This window comes from Diplotaxodon limnothrissa, linkage group LG6 (assembly GCF_057381915.1).
Source record: "Diplotaxodon limnothrissa isolate DT_005_m linkage group LG6, D_limnothrissa_male_GT1.1, whole genome shotgun sequence".
NCBI lineage: Eukaryota > Metazoa > Chordata > Actinopteri > Cichliformes > Cichlidae > Diplotaxodon > Diplotaxodon limnothrissa.
This window is the reverse complement of record NC_140601.1, coordinates 14136676-14157798: the sequence shown is the minus strand read 5'-3', so window position 1 is coordinate 14157798 and position 21123 is coordinate 14136676. Positions and strand designations below refer to the sequence as shown.

Below are 21123 nucleotides of genomic sequence, written 5' to 3'. Positions count from 1 at the left end.
TGACATGACATTGGCCAATCAGATGAAAGGAAGAAAAATCGGGTCAAAATTCGTACTTGTAACTTGTAGAGTTTGACACAGTTTTTTTTGGCTAAGTCCACATACAAATCTTTTTACACGCACACACACACACACACACACACACACCCTGATTTACAAGTACAAATTATTTATGACCACAATTTGAGCCCATAAAGGAGGGCGTAATTTTGGACTTTTACACTGAAGTCATTACATAAGATATAACAATTAAATGAAAGTCTTGATGCAAGCTCAATCATCAAGGTAAGCAAATCCCAGAAAGTTGTTTATCTGGAGGTTATGTTTCCAGTGGGAGAAATATTTCCTCACTCATCCAAGTGACTTCTTAAGAAATGACATGTTTCTCCCACTGAAAACTCAAAGTCCAGATGAACAGAACATCCTGGAATTAAATGACAGAAAAAATGAATGTTTTTCATTGTCTCTTTAGAAATATCATTTTTTTATAATGTAAAAAAAATAAACAAATAGGATATTTTCTGAGAATTAACAAAAACTTTCAGTTTTGTAATTACAGGAGAGTCTGAGCAATGAGCTAAACCAAATTTTTCTTTAATTTAACACATTTTTTTTTTTATTTGTGCTGACAGGTTTCTTCCATCTACTCTGACAACATTTCTTTATCATGCAAAAAACTTTGAGATACTATTGAAATTTCACTTGTTTTTCTTCTATGATATTCCAAGGGACTTTAAATGGACAGTTAGACGTCTTTACAATGACAGAAAGAGGAATTTCACTAGTGTGGTCCACTTAACATCAATGTGGGCAGCATGTGACCCGGGATGTAAAATGAGTCTGACATCCCTACTTTAGAGCTTAAGTGAGTAAAAGATTTTAAATGTAATGTTTTACAGTATAAATTGATCTGAAATAATAAATAATAGTAAAAGAAAGCTCAGTCTGGTGGAACTATACAAAACTCTCCAGTGTTGCTTTTTTTTTGTTGTTGTTAAATTACTAAGAAATATACTTTGCTGCTTATGGACACATGAATGGGCATCATTTCCAGCGGTTGATTCGTCGCAACTGGACGTAGGCCAGGCACATGCAGACAAATATGATTCCCAGCAAGGCCACCACGTTCCTCCAGAAGCCCCACACGGAGTAGTCGATACCTTGCTGTTCCAGGAAATATTCCCCTGAGATGCTGAAGCACAAGACACAAAGACACATTTAATCTGTGTGTGCAAGTGTGTGCATAAGTTTTAAACAGTAGCTACGTTATTTCACTCACGCTGTGTTGTTGCTGTACAAAAACAGTCCTTTCAGCTCGTTAATGTATAGAGCCTAAGAAAGAGAGACAAAGAGATCAGGCTGAACAACCTCCTCACTTCACATAAAGGCACATTCAGCCCCAGTGGTCTCATTCTCACACACAAATCCTCCTCCCTTGCTTTCTGTGTCTTACATCCAATCCATATTTGAAGATACTGATCCATTTCACCCAAGAGAGCCAGCTCAGCATGGCGTTGAGATTGACGAGAAAACCACCAAAGACCTAAAACATAAAGAGGGAATGAAACTCTTAAGTGCCTATTCCTCTCTTGTACATGTCATATATGAGTCTTAGCATCTCACCATCATGAAGACGAAGGGCAAAGCAATGAGGATGTTTGCCATCGCAAATGTAGAAACGCTCGCTGAGACGAGGAAGGCCAGACCAACTCCTGCCAGACTGACCAGAGACATGGTCAGAGCGAAACAGAGGAACGTCTCAAAGGCAGGCTTCAACCCTGAAGGAATGGTGGACACGTGCACACAGGAAGACAGGAAATTATTGAGCGGGCTGCTCCTGGCACAGTGGCAGTGAGATCAAATGGAAGCTTCCAAATGAAAATTAATCAACAGCGGCTCAATTAATTAGGAAGTAGATTATGGGGATCCAGATTTTATTCATCAAACCTGGAACACCCTTGAGATGAGGCTCAGCCTGTGCAGAAGGAACTGGGCTGTTTCCTTATTCACTAATTTACTGCATCCAAACTCTCACTCATACTGCAAAACCACTGTGGATTTGGAGTTAGCCCTAAATAAGACATTTCATGGATGTGAATGAAACACCAGCAGCTCCTCTCTGTACTAACTGACTGTATCAGAACATCTTTCATGATACGACGCAATGTGTGTTTTGTATGTGTATGTCTGCTTGCATGCAAGGATGATGTTACCCATCATGTAGTAGGCAATTGCTGAAAACACAATGATGGGAATCATGCGATTGGGGATGAGATCAGCAAAGATCTTGGACAGGAAGTAGACGGAGGTACGGTAATAGCCGCTAGAGTTCTCATGACTGCAACAAACATTAACAGGGAAAAAAACAAACTCAAAAACAATGTGAGAGGGTGAAAAGGGTTAGATTCACTGACAATTTGAAAAACAGACTTTTTTTAAGCTATATTTTATATCAAAGTGTGATGCAACTCATAAGCATGCACCTCTTCTAAAATTAAGCTCACGCTAATTCATTGATGATTGAATTAAAAAAAAAAAATGCTTTAAAAGGCAGCAACACCACACACTTGGTCAGGACATCCTGGCTATAAGTCCAGTTAGCTATCGACAACAACAGGCTGTGCTGGCAGCCACCTATCACTTGCACCCAGCAACTTTTACAGTAAATGGATTTGACAAGCTATGCTTTTAATAAAACAAACTTTAAGCCTCAGTGCAATTTAAATGGGTGAGTTATACAAAACAATTACTCCCAGTACAGATATCACGAGGAGATCAATTATCTATAAACTCGAAAACATTTTTTTTTAATTTTCACAAGACTATAAACATGTTAATTACTGCTGTGAAGTCTATTTTAACATCTACAGGGATTGACTTGCTTTTGAAAAGAGCCCCAAGTGGCAGCTAGAGGAACTGCAGTTTTGGCATTTTGGCTGTTTTTTTCCAGCCCCTGAGATGACTGCCATGTGAGTTTGGTTTTCTTGCGAACAGCAGCCAAGATGAATTAGCTGATGAGTATTAATGAGGTTATGTTGCCTCTCTTAACGGGGCTCTAGTCCAGAGTCCTCGCAGAGAGAGCATAACCCAGATTACTTTGTCATACCGGTAGTTACAATTTACAAATGTCCAAAAAATATGTCTCATGCAGGCAGTCATAAAGCCTAAGGACTACAAAACAGACACACTAATTAAATGTGTGTGTTGCAGGCAGATGGTGGGTAACACCTTTCTCACCAGTGGCTCTTCCCAACGATATGAGCAAGTGATAGAAATCATTTGTCACCTTTAAGATGGAAAAACACATAAACAAAATTATTCTGTTTACTTGTACAGCTATTCTTGTGAGAGTTTTCTCCATTACAATCAGTGAGAGGCCAGCTTGTTTTATTTCACACCTCTTTAAAAGCCTGTCTGAGGGCTAAGACTCAGTTTCAGGGTCAATGTTAGAGTTAGGTAGGGTTAGAGCTCCGGATTTATTTGTAGTCCTTTGTGAATGCATTACTGTAAATGAAATATAGCCAACAGAGCATGACTGGCTCTGCTGGAAAAATTAAAGACCCTTTGCTCTAGTCCCTTCTGTCTTTTCAGAGTACTGTTGCATTTTCCTGGTGTCCCCTGCATTTTCCAGACAACTGCAGGGATCACCCAACTTTCCCAAAGTATGTTTCTGTTTATTGCTATACAACTGGTCTGAATTATATGCCGAGAAGTTTTAGAGTACATATGGTGCCAGCGACCCTTTTGGACTGACACAAGAGTGCTTTATTGGTTGTAGGAATCTGATTGGGTTCTTGTAAAAGGCTCTTTCTTTTAAGGGGTCCCTGTGCAATAGTTAGACATGTGTAGTGAACCACAGCTGAAAACACTGTATAACAAATGAACTATTTTCTCTGACTTGAGTAATAATGAATAAAAATCGCAATGTCCAGTTGTTTTTGGAATGTCGTGTAACCTCTATGAAAACAAAACTACATGCCTTGTTTTTATGATTTATCATCTCTGTAACTATGGTGGATTTAAGAATATAGCAGCTTTGGCTTTGACTGAAGAAAAATACAGAATAGCACAAGTCACACTTCTAAAGGGCACACATAAGCTTAATGTCTCACTCACATGAAGATCGCCCTTTCATTTATAAAGAGTTCAACAGCAGAAAGATTCCCAAACACCATGTTGATGATAAGGAAGAAGAACGCTCCACTCCTGCCATTAAAAGACAAAAGAGACAATGGTTTAAAAAGTTAAGAACATGTCAGCCATGATACATTACTGTGAAAATTATTTGTCACACCTACATGTGTCATCAAACAAATGTTAACATTAGACAAATATAAGCAGAGTAAATGTAAAATGCAGGATTTCATTTAGCCATCCATCCATCCATTTTCTTCCGCTTATCCGGGGCCAGGTCGCCAGGGCAGCAGCCCAAGCAGAGAAGCCCAGACCTCCCTCTTCCCAGCCACCTCCTCCAGTATATCTGGGGGAACACCAAGGCGTTCCCAGGCCAGCCGAGAGATACCCTGCCCTGGGGCCTCCTCCCGGTGGGACATGCCCGGAACACCTCACCCAGGAGGCATCCTTGTTAGATGCCCGAACCACCTCAGCTGGCTCCTTTCGATGTGGAGGAGCAGCGGCTCTATTCTGAGCCTCTTCTGAATGGCCGAACTTCTCACCCTATCTCTAAGAGAGAGGCCAGCCACCCTTCGGAGGAAGCCCATTTCCGCCGCTTGTATTCGCGATCTCATTCATTTATTCAGGATTTCATTTATTAAGAGGGAAATAAACTATCTAAACCTCCCTGACACTGTGTGAAAATGATTTGCCCCTCAGAACATCCAAAAAAACTGCAGGTCTCACTTGTCTCAGTTAAGCTCAGTCTTCATGATTCAATAAGAAAGAGACTGGGGAAAAAATGGCATCCATGGGGGAGTCAAGTGGAAAAAAACAGCGACCACAAAGAACATAAATGCTTGTGTCACATTTACCAAAAAACATCTTGATTATCCACAAAACCCTAACCACAAAAATACTCTGGATTGATGAGACAAACGCTGAACTCTTTGGAAGGTTTGAGTCCAGTTGCATCTGCATAAAAGTGACCCAGTATTTCATGACAAGAACATTATACTGACAGTCAAACATGGTGGTGGTAGTGTGACGGTCTGGGGCTGTTTTTCTGTTTCAGGGGAGCTTGCTGTAATTGATGGAAACATGAATTCTGCTCTCTACCAGAAACATCCTGAAGGAGAATGTGTCACCATCAGTTCATGCCCCGAATCTCACGAGCACACTTGAGTTATACAGAAGGACAATGACTAAGAACACACCACAAAATCCACCTCTGAATGGCCAAAAAAAGGTTTTGGCGTGGTCTAGTCAAAGTCTGGACTTAAATCAGATTGATATGCTTTGGCATGACCATAAACCTCAAACAACTCACGGTGTAAAATGCTCCAACGTGGCTGAATTAAAACAATTCTGTGCAGAAGAGTGGGCCAAAATTTCTTCATAGCACTGTAAAAAAAACAAACATTAGAAGTTATCGCAAATGCTTGATTGCATGTCTTGCTGCCAAGGGTGGCACAACCAGTTATTAGTTTTAGGGGGGAATCACTGTTTCACACAGGGCCATGTAGGTTTGGATAGATTATTCCCTTAATAAATAAAATCATCATTTGAAAACTGCATTTTGTGTTTACTCGGGTTATCTTCATCTAACATTAAAATTTGTTTGACGATCGGAAACATAAGTGCGACAAATATGCAAATAAATATGAAAATCAGGAGGTAGGCAAATACTATTTGACTATCTGGAACCAAGTGGCCTTCACAGTAGCGGCCCTGCAATAATTCCCTACAACAATATACGGTTAAAAACATTTTAAATTATATTATGTGGAATACAGAGGTGAAAATGGAGCAGATACCCTGAATTAAACAAAGCACACTGTTGTGTACCTGTTCTGTAAAGCCTCGGGCAGTGTCAGGGGCATTTGGTAATAAATGAGTCCCACAAGAATGGCAAAGAAGATGTTGAGAGCCAGTTGGGCGTAGGAGGTCTGAGGGTTCCTCAGAGTGTTCAACACTGTCCTGCCACACACCACACGCATCTAGCTCACGCACACACAGATGCACCACACACACAGACACAAAGAGGATAATTATCAACATTTTTTATGAGTAGACAGTAAAACTGAGTCGGATCAGCACACAGCCAAGCACACTGAGATAACAGCTGGCTCGTAAACTCTGTGACATAACCTAATAAACTCACGTCTGCTTCTGTTAATCATTAAACTAATGAGACCTGAGATTTCCAACAACCAGAAAATAATCTATCATTTTAAAATTAAAAAATGTTCTCTGCAACTGACGATTTGCTCACCTGATAGAAGAAAGAGGTGGCGTAGTTGGCCGGCTTGTCTTCACCTGTGACCCCGTCAACAATGCTCTGGTTCACATGGTCCAGCTCCTCCATCATATTCTGGTACAGCTGGGACTGCTGATACTTTATTGCTAAGGGGTTTTTGCAATTCTCTTGGGTGAGAGAGGAAATCACGGTGTCAAGTTAAGGACAGCATAATAAAAACATGGATTTATAACAGCCACCCAAGAAATCTAAGTGAGATGGGTTTGGAGATGTAAAACTGAGCAATTACTCCAGAAGTGCTTAGTTACGTAACACAAACCTTCCTTTACGTCACGTTAAGTAAACCTAGCTGCCTCCCAACTCAAAGTTCAAACATGCTGCACAAACATGAGCTTGGTTTGTAATAAGTGAGGCTTTTATAGCCGCCCAGTATGCGGCAGGTTGTGTTATGAAGCAAAAACATTGTAGAATATAGTTTTTGAAATGCTGTTGGAGCAATCTGTGACCGACATGTCTAAAACTGTAACTTCACCAATAACTTTATCCAACATTGATTTTTTTTTCTTACTCACGAAGCACCAAACCATGCTTGGATATTTAACTGGTGTTACAAAGAGTGATTTGTCTATTTTAGAAGGTTGTCTTTGTGTGTGTCTCTCAGCAAAAAGTAGTTGGTGGTTGGAGAAGCGAAGTAGGAGAACATTTTTTTTAACTGTGAATTATTACTTACCTGCCATGTCCCATTGTACTGTTGATTTTGTTTCTCCATTTGTGATGTCCATGAAGAAGTCAGCTGGATTGTTGAAAGGCTCAATCTGATAGCCTGTGCAAAGCACACACAGACATACTGATAAAACCTCATTCAACTTTAAAAGCATACAAAATCTGGATTTGAGGAAGTGCTACATCCATTCATGAATCCAAGAACCCAGTTCAGGGCTGGATTATCTAAATAATCTCAGATCATTTTCACACTGTAGAACAAAGTTAAGTATGAACATATAAATATAAAACAGGACTTAAGTCATGCCCTGACTTCTGACCTCATTCAGCAGCTCATATACTGTATATTTCCCTTTGGTATTCAACTGCTCATCATTTTTTATAGGATTCTCAGTCAGAGTCTTCCAACTTTTACAGTAAATATACAAACTCATGCATTACATACCAAGGTCTGTGAAGTACATCAGGGCATGGTCTGCTGCTCCTGCATACACCACCTCCCCTTTATGCATCAGTGTGAGGTGGTCAAACTGTTTGAAGATGGAGTATCGGGGTTGGTGGATGGAGAAGATCACAGTCTTGCCTCTTCTGGACAACCTTCATACATTTTTGGACATTTTTATTACACAGACGGCAGTAGATGGTGACATAAAGAGATCATTTACACCAGAAACACCAGCATAGTGTAAATGTGAACTAAAGATAGCAATGAACAGCACGCTGCTGTTTGACTCTACCTAATTTTATACAGCGTGCTTCGTTTTTGTGTTATTTGTGTCTTTTGTGTATGTGTGTAATGAGTGATAGTTAAGTAGCTGCGCTGTACTTGTGTAGTAGACCGATGATGCAGTTTGCAGTGTTAGAATCCAAGCCAGTGGTCGGCTCATCCAGAAACAGCAGAGAGGGAGACGTGATGAGCTCCATCCCAATGCTGCACCGCTTCCTCTCCCCTCCTGATACACCACGCAGAAACTCCGTACCTATCTGAATACACACACGCAAAACTTGCTTTGCATCTAAAATGTGCAAAAAGGACAAACTAGAGTGATACTTCTGTTATAAAGTTTGATTTTTCAAAATAAAATGGGAGAGTAACTTTTCTTGTATGTAAGTTACACCAAAACACCAAACTTCAATGTATTTTTGTAGCGATTATATACAGTTTAGTTGGTACTGTGGTCTCATAGTAATAGGATTTAAAAAGCACTAATGATAAGTTATTTTGCATAAAATACTGTAAGATTTTTTGATATTTCCTCTACAGTTTAAAAAAAGTAGTTTGTGCATGGTGCTCTGTACCTTAGTGTCAGCACAGTCTGTAAGGCCCAAGTCTTCTATGATGGTGTTTACTTGCTGGTGTTTATCTGCTGTGGAGTGATCCTTAGGGTTCAGACGCAAGTTGGCACTGAAAAGCAGGTTCTCTCTCACGCTCAGAGTCCCCATCAGAATATCATCCTGGAACCAAAAGGGCGACGTAGATAAACCACTCACCAGTGTGTGATGTTAAAAAATATGCATCTGTTTGCATCTGTGTACCTGAACCACGTAGGCAGAGCTGAGCCTCAGGTCAGACGTGACGACTTTGCCGTTCACCAATACATTTCCCTGACGCAGTCCAGCTGGATTTTTCCTCCCTGCAAGTACATCCAGGAGTCTGCGATCAGGATAAAAAAAACAAAACACATCATTGGGTGGCCTGTTCATGCTTATAAACTACTGACTATGTATTTGCAGGGAAATGTCTTACGATGTTTTACCGCTTCCTGTGGCACCCATGATGGCATTCATCCCCGGTCTTATGATCCCACTGCAGCAAGTCATGCAATGCTTTAGTGATCCTTAATACATAATCCACAAGATACATTCTTTCTACTCAAGCATTGGAGGTTATACTGTTCATTTCTTTCAATGCTTTCTGCAAAATGCAGAAAATAAAAGAAGATGACAATGCTATGAAAATAAAACGCTAGGGCCAAACACATACATGTGTACTTTTAGCATTCTAAGTTACAGCATATTGAAAAAGTAGAGCTACAACTGAAAACTAATGTTATTTACACTTTTATTGCCTGATTGACCTGTACACATTAAAGAATTAAAGGAAAAATCAACACAAAGTGACTTAGCAAGGTGATAGACCAAAACACGTCACTAGAACAGACTCACTGCACCTCAGTATTCCTTAGTCATGGCACATTAGGTCTCTAGAAATCTACTTGAGGGGTAAACCGCATTCTTTTCAAAGATACTGACCAATGTGACCCAAAGTCTACCATAGGCGTTTAGGTAGTTGGGATCTGGTGATTGCAACTGCCATATTTTATTGATATTTTCATGATCATCAAGCCATTCAGTGACACTGCTTAATAAATATGAACTCAAGTGGATCCAAGTCAAGGAGCATAAAAGAAACCACCTATAGTTTTGTTTTTTGTTTTTTTGAATTTGTCACTCATATATTTAGGTGTAATGAGAGTGAATCCAGTCTGGCTCAGGTTTTTAACCTGCCAGAACATCTTTGACTCTTTTTCCTGATTAACAACAGAACAACGTATAAGCTCAAAAAGAACAACGTGGAAAGTGCATAGAGTATTTCTATGAGACCAGCGTAAAAACGTTGACTGTCACATGCTATAGTTCCAGCATGTTATCGGTCACCACACAGTAATAAAGCTGTTATATCACATAAAAGTATATGTAGATACATTCACATTCTCCCGGGTAACCAGCATGTCCTACCTCACATCATGGAGGATGATCTTTTCGGGCCCCATCTTGCGGCAGAACTTTGTTTCTTGAACACAGTAGAGGAGGTTGCTGAATGTGACAGTTGGACCCCGGTCCTGAAAGTAGTCATCAACACGGATACTATTCTCCCCCTTAGTCATGTTCAAAGAATGGAGTTGCTAGCAGAAAGAGAGGAAAAGAGAGTCTGGAAGCTGGGTTCAAAAGAGAGAAGCAGTCTGGCACAGAGACCTGCGCAGGCTGAAGGAGATACAGGTGAGTGAAAATGTAACCAAAAGATATCTCTTATTACCCATCGGAACTTTGGACTCTCTCAATCCTTAAAGAGTTGTGGCTTACTGTGATCATGTGGCACTGAACTCTCCCATTCAAAATCACAAGCACAGCAGTAATTCCACCCATGAGCATTACAATCTATGCAAGTAATTTGATGGCAGCTGGTGATATGCGTATAGTATAATGCTGATTACCCCTATGAAAGTATTGCAGATGTCAGCCATTCTACCATACCTATACGTTAATACATGTTTATTTATACAGGTAATTTATACACAGTACGATTATTCATATTCATGAAGGCGACAGCAGTATTAATGCCAGCAAGCACAAATTCTGTCATGGTCCTGGGTCGGTGACCCAGCGCTGTGAGTTTATTATTATTATTTTCTAGTTTATTCTGATTTTGTATTAGTTCTTTGGGTTTGGTTGTCGTGTTTATTATCCCTACCTGTGTCTCCCTCTGTGCTCTGTTCGGGTCCCCGAGTTTTGTGTTGTAAAACAGTCTGTGTGTTTCCTGTTTTACTTTGTAGGTCTGTGTCTCGTTATGTCCATTAGTTCCAGCTGTGTCCCCTCCTGTGTGCCATTTCCTGATTACCTGGTGTGTGTATTTATAGTCTGTATCTGCCTGTCCTCCTCCTCGCGTCGTCTGCGTTTCTCTGCTAATGTAACATAAATAATGCAGCATTAGGAAAAGTACTGTTTTCTGACTTCACACTTTGTGAGCTACTGTTTGAGAAAGTCTGAGTATTTAGGAGTATTTGTGTACCATGATTGTTACTTGGTCTCAGTGACTACTGTTCAGTCTACTGATACTGATCTTGAATTTAAAACGAAAACAAAGAAAAAGTATGAGCACAAACAGGGTGTCCTTAGACCTTTGACCACACTGATTACATGTACGACATTTCCATGGTCGGGCTGCCCCCTAACGCACGGAATCCACTGTAACAGGCTATAGAAAATCTTCTGGGTGGGATCAACATTGTTTTTCTCCGACAATTTGTCTTTTTGTCACCGTCCAATCAGGCTTCGTGTTCAGCATCAAGCACCGCCTATAAAATTGTTTCTACCAATCTATTTTCAGCACATTGAGATAATGGGAGGGGCAAGCTCCAGAAATTCCGAGGTGTTGTCATTGCGTTCCTCAGTTTTGTGTGTTTAGCACTGGGTGTACGGGTGGGGTGTTAAATATCTACAATGTGGCTATAACAGCAGTTCTGGCTTTTATTTTGTGTACTTTGACGTATTGTTCCGGTATAGCACAGAAAAGTATAGCACAGCCGGGAAATTAAAAATCCTGTATTTTACACGAAGGTTAGCTTATAAGCTATTAGCTAACGCCTAACGTTAGCTATGGAGGAGAGGAAAGAGGAGGGAGAAGCGGAGATCCAAGAGCACGGCCCCGAGCACTGGTTCTCGAAATGGGAACGGCAGTGCTTAGCTGAGGCGGAACAGGATGCGCCAAACGAAGAGGAGTCCGAGCAAAGCCAGCAAAAGCTGTGGCACCTCTTTCAGAACTCAGCCACGGCGGTAGCACAGCTCTACAAAGGTATGTACAGAAGATGCCGGAATTCAAGCTAAGCTAGCCGCCTGAGCTAACATTATCGCTGGGCGGAGAGACACAAAGGGCACTATTCACAGCTTTTTCTCTAAAGTACAACCGGCGTTGTTTGTCACCGTTGTAGTTTGCAGTTGGACTGGGAGGTGTATTCTTTCAAACAGAGTTTAAAATCGAGTCTTCGTCGCTTCTCGTCTTGATTATCGTGACCCTGTTCCTTTTGCTAGCTAACTATACCACATGCTAACGCTAGCAGCCGCTAACAGCCGGTCACCGTGTCAGAGCGTCGGACAACAAGGCTGAATGTAGCTCACGGTGGCCTTAGCTGTCAGAGGTCTCACTGGTTTAAGGGATTGAAAAGAAGACACGCTAAAATGTCCCCGAAATAACGGGTTAACTTGCCGGTGCGGGCGTCACGGGTTTATTACAGTTGTTCGTCGGTTATGTACACGATATGGCTTACACAAAAAGTGTTTTGTCTGCCGGTTATCAGTTATACAGCTAGTCAAAATGGCGAAACACAGGGAGGAGATGGTAGACTGAAAACAAGACATTTGTTGACGCTTAGTCGTAAATTTTATTATAGCGGTGTTGTGGACGTCCAGAAGTTAACGACACAAAAGACGTTTTATACCAAGACGCAGTTCAGTTTCCTCTTTCTGGGTGCAATGATTTTCATTACCAGAACAAAATGGCGAAAGGATTACCATAAATGTTCTTGTTGAAAATTTGTCCTGCCCAGATATGTTTTTTTTTTTTTTTGTTTGTTGTTGTTTTATTTTTTGTTTTATTTTTTGTCTTTTTTGCTCTGACAGCCTCTCATCAGGACCAGAAACTCGCTGTAAATTGTGATCCCTTAGTTATTCAGATTTGTCCTGCAGGGGTTTTTGTGTGTTAAATGCTTTAGTTGCCTCGAATTGCCTTGATCACCAGTATATGGGATTTATTTGATGTCCTATCCTCAATATTTATGGAGCTCTATTTCACCAGTACAATTACGATGTTTGTCCACCACTGTCTAGAAATCCTGCTTGGTCAGGTACTTCTGTTTACAAGACCCTCCTCCCCGTGTGTCCTAAAATCAGGAACACACCTGTACATGAATACACTTATGAGCAGCCAGTGCAGAAAAAATGTAAGAGTTTCTAGTCAGGAAAACTGCATTTATTTTTTGGGTCATGAAAATACTATCATTGCATTTCTTTTAAAAATAAAAAACTGGAGGTAAACATCGCACAAGTTGTTGATATTCACATAATTTTACTTAAGCATCCTAAGCATATGCATAGTTTTGAGAGTTTTAGTTTTAGCCTTGAGACTTATTGTGGTGGATACTGAATTTGAAAATGCTCAAACAGTGTTTCTCAAATCTGAGGTCAATCAGCCAGTCTGCTGACTCAGTCTTTAGGGTGTCTTCCATTGTAGCCAGAAAGCTATTAATGGATATGTGGATCATGACTTCCTGTTGTGTGCGTCAGTCAGTGTTTGCAAAGACACATACATGTTAAAAGGTGACAAAGTCCATGGTTTCTTGAAGATTAAATGGTATCTATTCTTTAGCTCCATGGCACCACAGCCCTGCTGAACTAAAAGTAAAATCATTTTAGAAGCAACTTGGTGGCCATCTTGTAGCACATTTTTAGTTTCAGTCCCCATCTGTACAAGTAGGAAGAGAACCATAGCCTCAATTTCAGTCGTTAGTGGAACATTAGTTAAGACAGTAAAAACTGTTACAAAAGTTTATCATCTTCACCTTAAATAGGGTATAAAAGCGTCCCATTATAGAAAAGGAGTATACTTTAGTCATTGTAGCACAGATGCAGAAAAGTTCCAGTTACACAGTTAAAGCAGTTATGAACCTTAATGTGCACAGGTGTCAGAACTGCATTATTAAGTAATATTTTTCTTGTTTTGGCTGTTTGACAATGGGACAGCAGCCATCTGTCGCATCTCCCATTGATTTCTGGGAGTACAGATTTTCCTCATTTTTTGAACTTCAGTGCATTAACTCATTGCCATCCATTCTCCTTCAGGATTTTCTGGTAGAGAACCAAATTCATTGTTCCATCAATTACAGCAAAATCTACCTCAAGCAGCAAAGCAGCCCCAGAACATCACAGTACCACAACCATGTTTTACTGTTACAGTGCTCTTCTTTTTATGGCATTCTGTGCTGGTTTCAGCTATTGTCTCATCAGTCTACAGAACATTTTCTCAGAAGTCTTGGGGATCATGAAGATGTTTTTTGGTAAATGTGACACAAGGTGGTGGTTTTCCCCTCAACTCTCCCATGGGTGTCAATTTTGCCCACTCTTTCTTATTGTTTATATTATGAACTCTGGCCTGAACTGAACCAAATTAGGCCAAATTGTTTAGATGATGATCTTGGTAGTTTTGTGACCTCCTGGATGAGTGTGTACGTTCCTGGAGTAATATTGGTAGGCCGGCCACTCCTGGCGAGGTTCACCACTGTGTTTTCTCCATTTGTGTATAATGATCTCATTGTGATTCACCTTTAGAAGTGCTTTTGAAACCACTTTTAGGCTGATAGAAACATAGTCATTGATATCTTGGCTATTGAGTTTCCTTAGTCATGGCATCATTTGTTGCTTTTTGATATCTTTTGAAGCCTACTTCATTTTGTCAGAGAGGTGTTTTAACATTTTTTATTTATTTTTTTTTAAAGAGGGGACAAACACTTTTCCATGGGACTATATAAAGTCTCAGATAAAAATCAAAATACCAGCAGACCACAAACCGAACCAGTTGCTGCAATTTGACCTTTTCTACACGTTATGCATCTGTTTATAGAGTAGATATTTATGTATTGCTCATTTAATTTTCTGTTCGTTCACTTGGTTTTTAGCTCTCATTTCTTTTTGTTTGTCTGCCTTTTGTTCTTGTCGCTAAAGAATAATTTTGTAATTCACAGATCGAGTATGTCAACAGCAAGGACTCTCCCTCTGGGTGCCCTTCCAAAATGCAGCCACAGCTGTCACTAATCTGTATAAAGGCAAGTAAAATGATACTGTTAACCATTATGTGGTTCAGCCTTTTTATAGCATTTTATATGTACAAGTTGCGATTGTTGTGTCCAGAGATACTGAAATTAGGCATCCTTGTATGTCATCAGAGAGTATGGAGGCCCGCCAGCGGAGCTATGACCTGGGCATCCACTTAGGCTATCAGCGCAGGAATAAAGAGGTGATTGCATGGGCGAAAAAACGCAGAAGAACTATAAGACGAGAAGAACTCATTAGCTTCCTGTGTGGCAAAGTTCCACCTCCTCGTACAGCTCGCGCCCCACCCAGAGTTTCCATGGTATCTGCGAGCAGACCGTCACCTTCGGAGACTGGCAGCTCAGTGGAGACCGACCTGCAACCCTTTAGAGAGGCCATCGCACTGCATGGTTAGTCAAAGCACCTGAACGCTTTATGAAGTTGCAAGGCTCGAATTCATATAAGTTGTCTTATTCTTTTTTCCCCATCTCTTCTTTTCCAGGCCTTAGTGGTGCCATGGCCAGCATCTCTGTGCGTTCTGGTCCTCCTGGTTCCCCAACTCACCCTGCACAGTCTCTCAGTCGTCGTAGGAACGGGCTTCATGATGTGGACCTCAACACCTTCATAGCTGAGGAGATGGCACTCCATTTAGATTCCACCACCAATCGTAAACGAGGCCCTGCCCCCTGTAGTGATGTCATCACAGACTCACCCACGCATAAACGTAACCGGATGCTCTGAACTCTTCCCACACCACTGATCCCTCCTCTGTCTGCTCCTCAGTGGCCAACTGGACAGCCGATGGGGACTCGCGCCTTGGCCAACCACTGAAATCTTCCTTAGTCGCAATGCTACAAATAAAGAAAAAACTGTTCTCAGCGTACATATTTAGCCCCTCCTTTAACCCACTCATTTTCTCAGCAGGAAATTTGGTGTTGTCTCACACGTCCTCTCAGTGGTAGAGTTCTGTTCCTTTTAGCAGATTTACTTTCCTGTTTGTTAGCCCTCTGTCGATCTGATACCGAGGCAAGCACACGTTACACTTGAAGTTCTCGACGTGCAGAATGTTCAGTTGAGATGGTGGTTGTTGTTTTTTTTGTTTTGTTTTGTTTTTTTGGGGGGTGGGGGGTGGGGTTCTGGCCGGGCTCCTTTGTGCTTCACATTCAGTGATCAGATGGACCAGACTGTTGCCTGCAGTTTGCGGTTATCTTCCCCTCTTTCCTCAGGCATACTTCCTCCTCTTTTGAGTGCTCGCCAAACCAGACTGAATCCGGGCTCCTTGGGAGGCCAAACTGCCTCCCTGCCGCGTGGCTCAACTCAAAACGCTTTTCAGCGTGTGCATCTCATTCTGCTGCTGTGTTTGTGTATCTGACAGCAGAAATGCCACTTACTGTGTCGTACTTGTCTTCGCCTTTGAGAAAGCTGCTACAGTATCTCTGGTTTTTGTGCAACAAAGAGTGTGTGTGCGCGTGTGTGTGTGTACGCTTGTGGACGCAGGGTTCTGGCAAATTCAGTTTCCACTTCACAATTTTCTCTTTTATGAAATTCATCCCATTTTATTTTTCTTCAGTTGCTCTTTACAGTCCAAGCAAGGGTTTTATCACGAAGCAGGTCATTCATATCCACACAGATAAGTGGGGTGACGGGGTGGGGAAAGTGAGATGCATCTTATGTCTTTTATCTCTGCATTTTCTTTTTCTAACCATGCTGTTACCTGTTGTAACGTTACAAATAATACAAATGCGCTACGCACAGTTTCCATATCAGCGTCCAGGAGAACTCGATACAACACAGGCTCTCAAATTTTTTGCATTCTGAGCAGTAACAGTGTTTCAAAGGCTGCATCTTTGTTTGCATATGACCCAACAGTAACTGGGAGACTGTTGCCAATAACTCGTCTCTTGTTTTACAACCCTTTCACACCTGTGACTTCAGCTTTAAATCTAGAAAATTACAGGGGGCAGCTGCCTGTGAGCTAGTGGAGGGCCGATGGCTGTGATATTTTACTTTAGCCCGCTCATGGACTATTGGGTGTGTTGAGTCAACAAGGCACTTGTTTTTGCTGATTTCACACTGCTTTGTGATACAATCTTGTGTAATGTGTGTACATAACATGTAGGTGCTGTTATATGTGGTACATTATTGTAAAAAGGAGTGCAAATCCATTAGGATGTCCATGTACAATAACAATTCTGACATTAAAGAACAGTACAAGTGTTCAACTTGTTTGAGTTTTCTCACAGTTATGTTCCTTGTGTTTAGTGCAGGAGGAGTTTTTCTCGTTTCTGTGGTATTTTAATAAAATGCCTCAGTTGTTGGTCATAAAAGAACACTAAAGGGTAGGACGAAGTGGAGAAACCTGAGCCTTTCAGGTGTTAGCTGTCGCAGTGCTTCTCTGTTAACTCATGCCTTTTTCATTTGATACCAAGAATAAAGGATCATCTGAATGCTGCGCTCAGTCTGCAGAAGCAGGTTACCTCGGTTTGTTAACATTGTGCAATTCATTGTTGCCACCACAGGGGGGTGACAAACTACATGCTACTGCTTTAAGAGTTTTAAGCAGACACTTCCATGACAGGAGTTTGTTTTAATAAAAACAATCTCGTTAATCTAGAAGAAATTCTTACATGCAAATTTGTAAATTGGCAGCATTTACACACAGGGAGGTGTGTTGAAGGGCAAACAAAGATAAACAACAAATATGAATACCAGGGGAAGAACAAGCTGCAAGTGAGCAATGCTAGTGCTGCATTTGATGAGGAACCAGGAAAAATAAAAGGAAAAGGCTAACAGCAGGATTTATTTTATTTTTTTTGTTTAAAAACAACTTTTTATTCTTGTAATATTTCTCAACCTGGTAATTAGATTTTTTTTTTTTCAGTTCACACAGTGAATGTAGAATATGCTTTTTGTCTCACTCTAACATCAGAAAACATCACTCTAGAATAGAATAGCTTTTTATTGTCACTGTTACAAGAACACCGAAAGGCAGTTTGGCATTTCTCCATGTGTGTCAAGTACACAGTAACAGACAAATTTACATTTACACAAGAGTTCTAGTGTTTCATCGGTTACGTGAACTAAAAAATTGTTTGTCTACCCGCAACAAAACAAACTGGAGGTTTCCTGGTTACTTAACCACATTTGGCATCAAAGGTGCGAGAGTTGCAAAGGACAAACGTTTGATCCACTTTTGAATCCACCAAAAGACACACAAACCACAAAGGCTAACCTATTTCTCTTATAGCAGTTAAGATGCCATTAGTGGTGACTCACTGTGTTAGTCTGCAGCTGACAGACTGCTGCACATAGCTGATGAGCAGAAGTAGTAATGCACTTAGTTCATAGAGACAGTGGCATCATTTAACACGAGGGAAAAATGAGATTAGGGCAACGGAAGGGAATCAAGAACCGGTGCCAAATCGTCCCATCCACTGGCACCAGTACTTCCAAGCTTATCATTTCCTTTTATCAGTGCTGGCATGTTTTCATGACAGCTGCACACTGCAAACTAATGATGTCAGGCTCAGCAAAGCTTTCGGAAACTTGAGTCACTCATGCGTCTTGCTTTTTGTGTGTTTACAGACTGGGAGATAGTAAAACACTGGCACACACGCACGCACACACACACTGTATAAAGAATCAATAAGTGAGCTGATAAAGAATCAGATCTTTAAACAGTATTAATGAAGGCATTAGTATCAATAAGACCTTATCGATACCCTCCTCTTATTGTCACGGACAGACTGTCGTGAATATCTGACACTTTTTAAAGCTTAGACCTTTACAGATACAGTTTTGTGTGTCTTTTTTCAGCCTTTTTTGTGTTTCGTGCAGCCAAGATAAACAGCATCGAAACCATGAAACATTCTTCTCCCCTCGCTTCCATCATTTCAATCAACACACAAACTCTTCTCTCTGTGCAGTTAACGTTCCATCTCCATTAAACACTCAGTGCTTATACTTTTGGTTGGTTTTTTTTGTTTTTTTGCCATTTTCACTTAACTTTTTCTATTTTTCTTTTGTACTTTTATACCCGCAAGCAGCATTCATACCAAATCTGACAGCATTTCACCTTTGCAAAGCACAGGTGAGACAGGTACAGATAAGAAATCCCCAGTTATGAGAGCCACTGACTCACTTCATAAGCTTGTCTGTTGTTACACTATTATTTTTATGCGTACGTGGATCCCGATCAATGTTCCCTCTAAACTGCTGGCACGGTCTCTGCTCACAGAAACTCTGTGTTGCACACACACACACAAATCTAACCTGAATTGAAATTAAAATGAAAACTTTAACAATTCTGTTTTGCAGTGTTAGTCAGTGACTGGCTGCTCCCGTATGGGATTAGAACGATGCCACCTTATCCCATAGTCCAGCCAATAATGCGACTCACAGGCTATGACAGCGTCCTTATGTACCGACACCGGTGTTTTAGCAAAGCGGCGTGGCTGATGTGGAGTGAAGCCACATTAATGACAACGTGTACAACGACTGAAGATGTGAGCAGGACAGACGGAAAAGGTATGGACTTTATACCAGTTTTTAAATTGTGTTGATAGGCCACTAAAACCAGAGTTATGATAAAAAAAATGCAATGTTTGGTTTTCTTCATGAATACTGTCGTTGTTTATATTTACTGCGGGAAGAAACGGTAAAAACGGCGTTTTAGAAGGAAAACGCTGGAAAGCGCTCTCCCTGTAAGCAAAACCAACCCCCCGGCCTCCCTCTCGCCACCACCACTACCCTTTCCTATTGGTCGAAAAATGTACCATGTCGACCAATCAAATGAGATGGCAACATGGCATTTAGTTGTTTAGGAAGGGGGAAGTTTTAGGAGTGACGGTGATGTTTTGAGATGTGAGAGATTTGCCACATTTAGCGCAAATCTTGTGTAGTTAGTGTGTAGTATAGTCAATAGTTTTGTTGTGTCAGAACAATGAGGCGACTGCTAAATGTTACAGGTGTTACAGCAGTGATACATCTCCTGCTGTCAGGCCTGCAGGTATCAGGCTGTTGTTCTCCTTTATCTCATAGTGGACAGAAATTGTTTTTTGGACTGGCACAAATAATTTGTGTGGCATCAGATTTGATGCAGAACAGCTGATTATTCTGTAAATAGTTTGAAATGTTTATTTATTTTTATTTAAAAAAAACAACTTAACTGCATTTTTAGGTAAACATATGCAAAAAACTTTCTTGTTTGCATAACTCAGTTACTTTTTTGAAGAAGTAACTATATAATTAATTGCCCAACATTGGTCATTATACTGTATTTTGCAGGACAGACCACAGACTCATACTCATAATACAAGTCAGAGCTTTATATAAAAAAAAAGAAAAGAAAGTTGTGTTTTCAAAATTGGAGCTCAGGTTATTATTATTATTTTTTACTTCCAATAGTGTTAACATACTACACAGGTCATGAACAAGATTTTTTTTTAAATTTTCATTGTAAGTGGGCTGAAGCAGTTAATTAAAAGTAGTCTAACATAAATGCTGTAATTTGATTATTTTGATCAACCATGTAACTAGGATGGATTTGATGCTGGCGTGTCTGCTGTTGCTCACAGTGGTCCAAGCGACCGCTCAGGGAGTTTGTGTGTTCGCTCAGACACATGAAAAATTAGAGGGAACATTGATCCCGATGCAGACTGATGGAAAGTAACTTTATATTTATAAGGGATTTTTAGTACTGGGCAGAGGCAGGGGGTGAACTGTCTGCTGCTTTAAACAAAAACCCCACATTGTTTTCCTAAAATAAGTAAACTCTCTCCTGATTCGATCATCGATAACTTTGAGGCGCACCATGGATTTTATGCACATTTAGGGTGGAATTCTTCCCCATAACAGAGAAACCCAGCTACTCTGCTAAAATAACAAAGGTAAAAGTGATTCCCCATTTTATAGCATTAATCTTCAGATACATTATATTGCCAAAAGTATTCATTCATACATCCAAATCCTTGAATTCAGGTTCCTGTTCCAACATGACTGTGTGCACCAGTGCACAAAGCAAGGTCTAAGGAGACGTGGATGAGTGAGTTTGGTATGGAAGAACTTGACTGGCCTGCACAGAGTCCTGACCTCACCCCAACAGAACACCTTTGGGATGAATCAGACTGCAAGCCAGACCTTCTCATCCAACATTGTGTCTGACCTCACAAATGCACTTTTGAAAGAATGGTGAAAAATTCCCATAAACATCCTCTTACACCTTGTGGAAAGACTTTTTAAAGCTGTTCATATTAATTATTACATCATATTAAAAACTATGGATTAAGAATGGGATGTCACTCAAGTTCATATGCGTGTGAAAGCTGCAGGCTTTCTGTGTATTCCATTCCTTGTCTCTGCCTGATCTGACAGCAGTTTTATTTGACCTGAGCACACATGCAAAATTGTTCTGCAAAACTGAGTCCTGCCACCTCCCTCCACTAATT

The 21123-nt window shown here is 40.7% G+C and overlaps 2 protein-coding genes across 4 annotated transcripts; one reads left to right on the top strand and one right to left on the bottom strand.

Moving 5' to 3' along the window:
- Positions 1–629: 629 nt before the first annotated feature.
- On the bottom strand, positions 630–10805 carry abcg2b (ATP-binding cassette, sub-family G (WHITE), member 2b). Of its 3 annotated transcripts, none has more exons than XM_085356824.1 (16): positions 10569–10805; positions 9836–10002; positions 8844–8903; positions 8633–8750; positions 8396–8551; positions 7923–8080; positions 7542–7693; positions 7104–7196; positions 6389–6540; positions 5962–6113; positions 4117–4206; positions 2214–2338; positions 1624–1778; positions 1454–1543; positions 1280–1332; positions 630–1192 (listed from the first exon to the last, which is right to left on the bottom strand). In XM_085356824.1, exons 1-16 carry the CDS (start codon positions 10803–10805, stop codon positions 1045–1047), a joined length of 2106 nt encoding a protein of 701 aa, XP_085212950.1. In that variant the 3' UTR covers positions 630–1044. The 3 variants fall into 3 exon arrangements, with proteins under 3 accessions (XP_085212950.1, XP_085212952.1, XP_085212951.1); XM_085356826.1 differs by lacking the exon at positions 10569–10805 and adding an exon at positions 10134–10259; XM_085356825.1 differs by lacking the exon at positions 10569–10805 and having other exon boundaries at positions 9836–10107.
- A 473-nt stretch (positions 10806–11278) lies between these two features.
- Positions 11279–16868, top strand: hapstr1b (HUWE1 associated protein modifying stress responses b). The gene is made up of 4 exons (XM_085355711.1): positions 11279–11669; positions 14611–14691; positions 14812–15087; positions 15180–16868. Exons 1-4 carry the CDS (start codon positions 11474–11476, stop codon positions 15416–15418), a joined length of 792 nt encoding a protein of 263 aa, XP_085211837.1. The 5' UTR covers positions 11279–11473; the 3' UTR covers positions 15419–16868.
- Positions 16869–21123: the final 4255 nt, after the last annotated feature.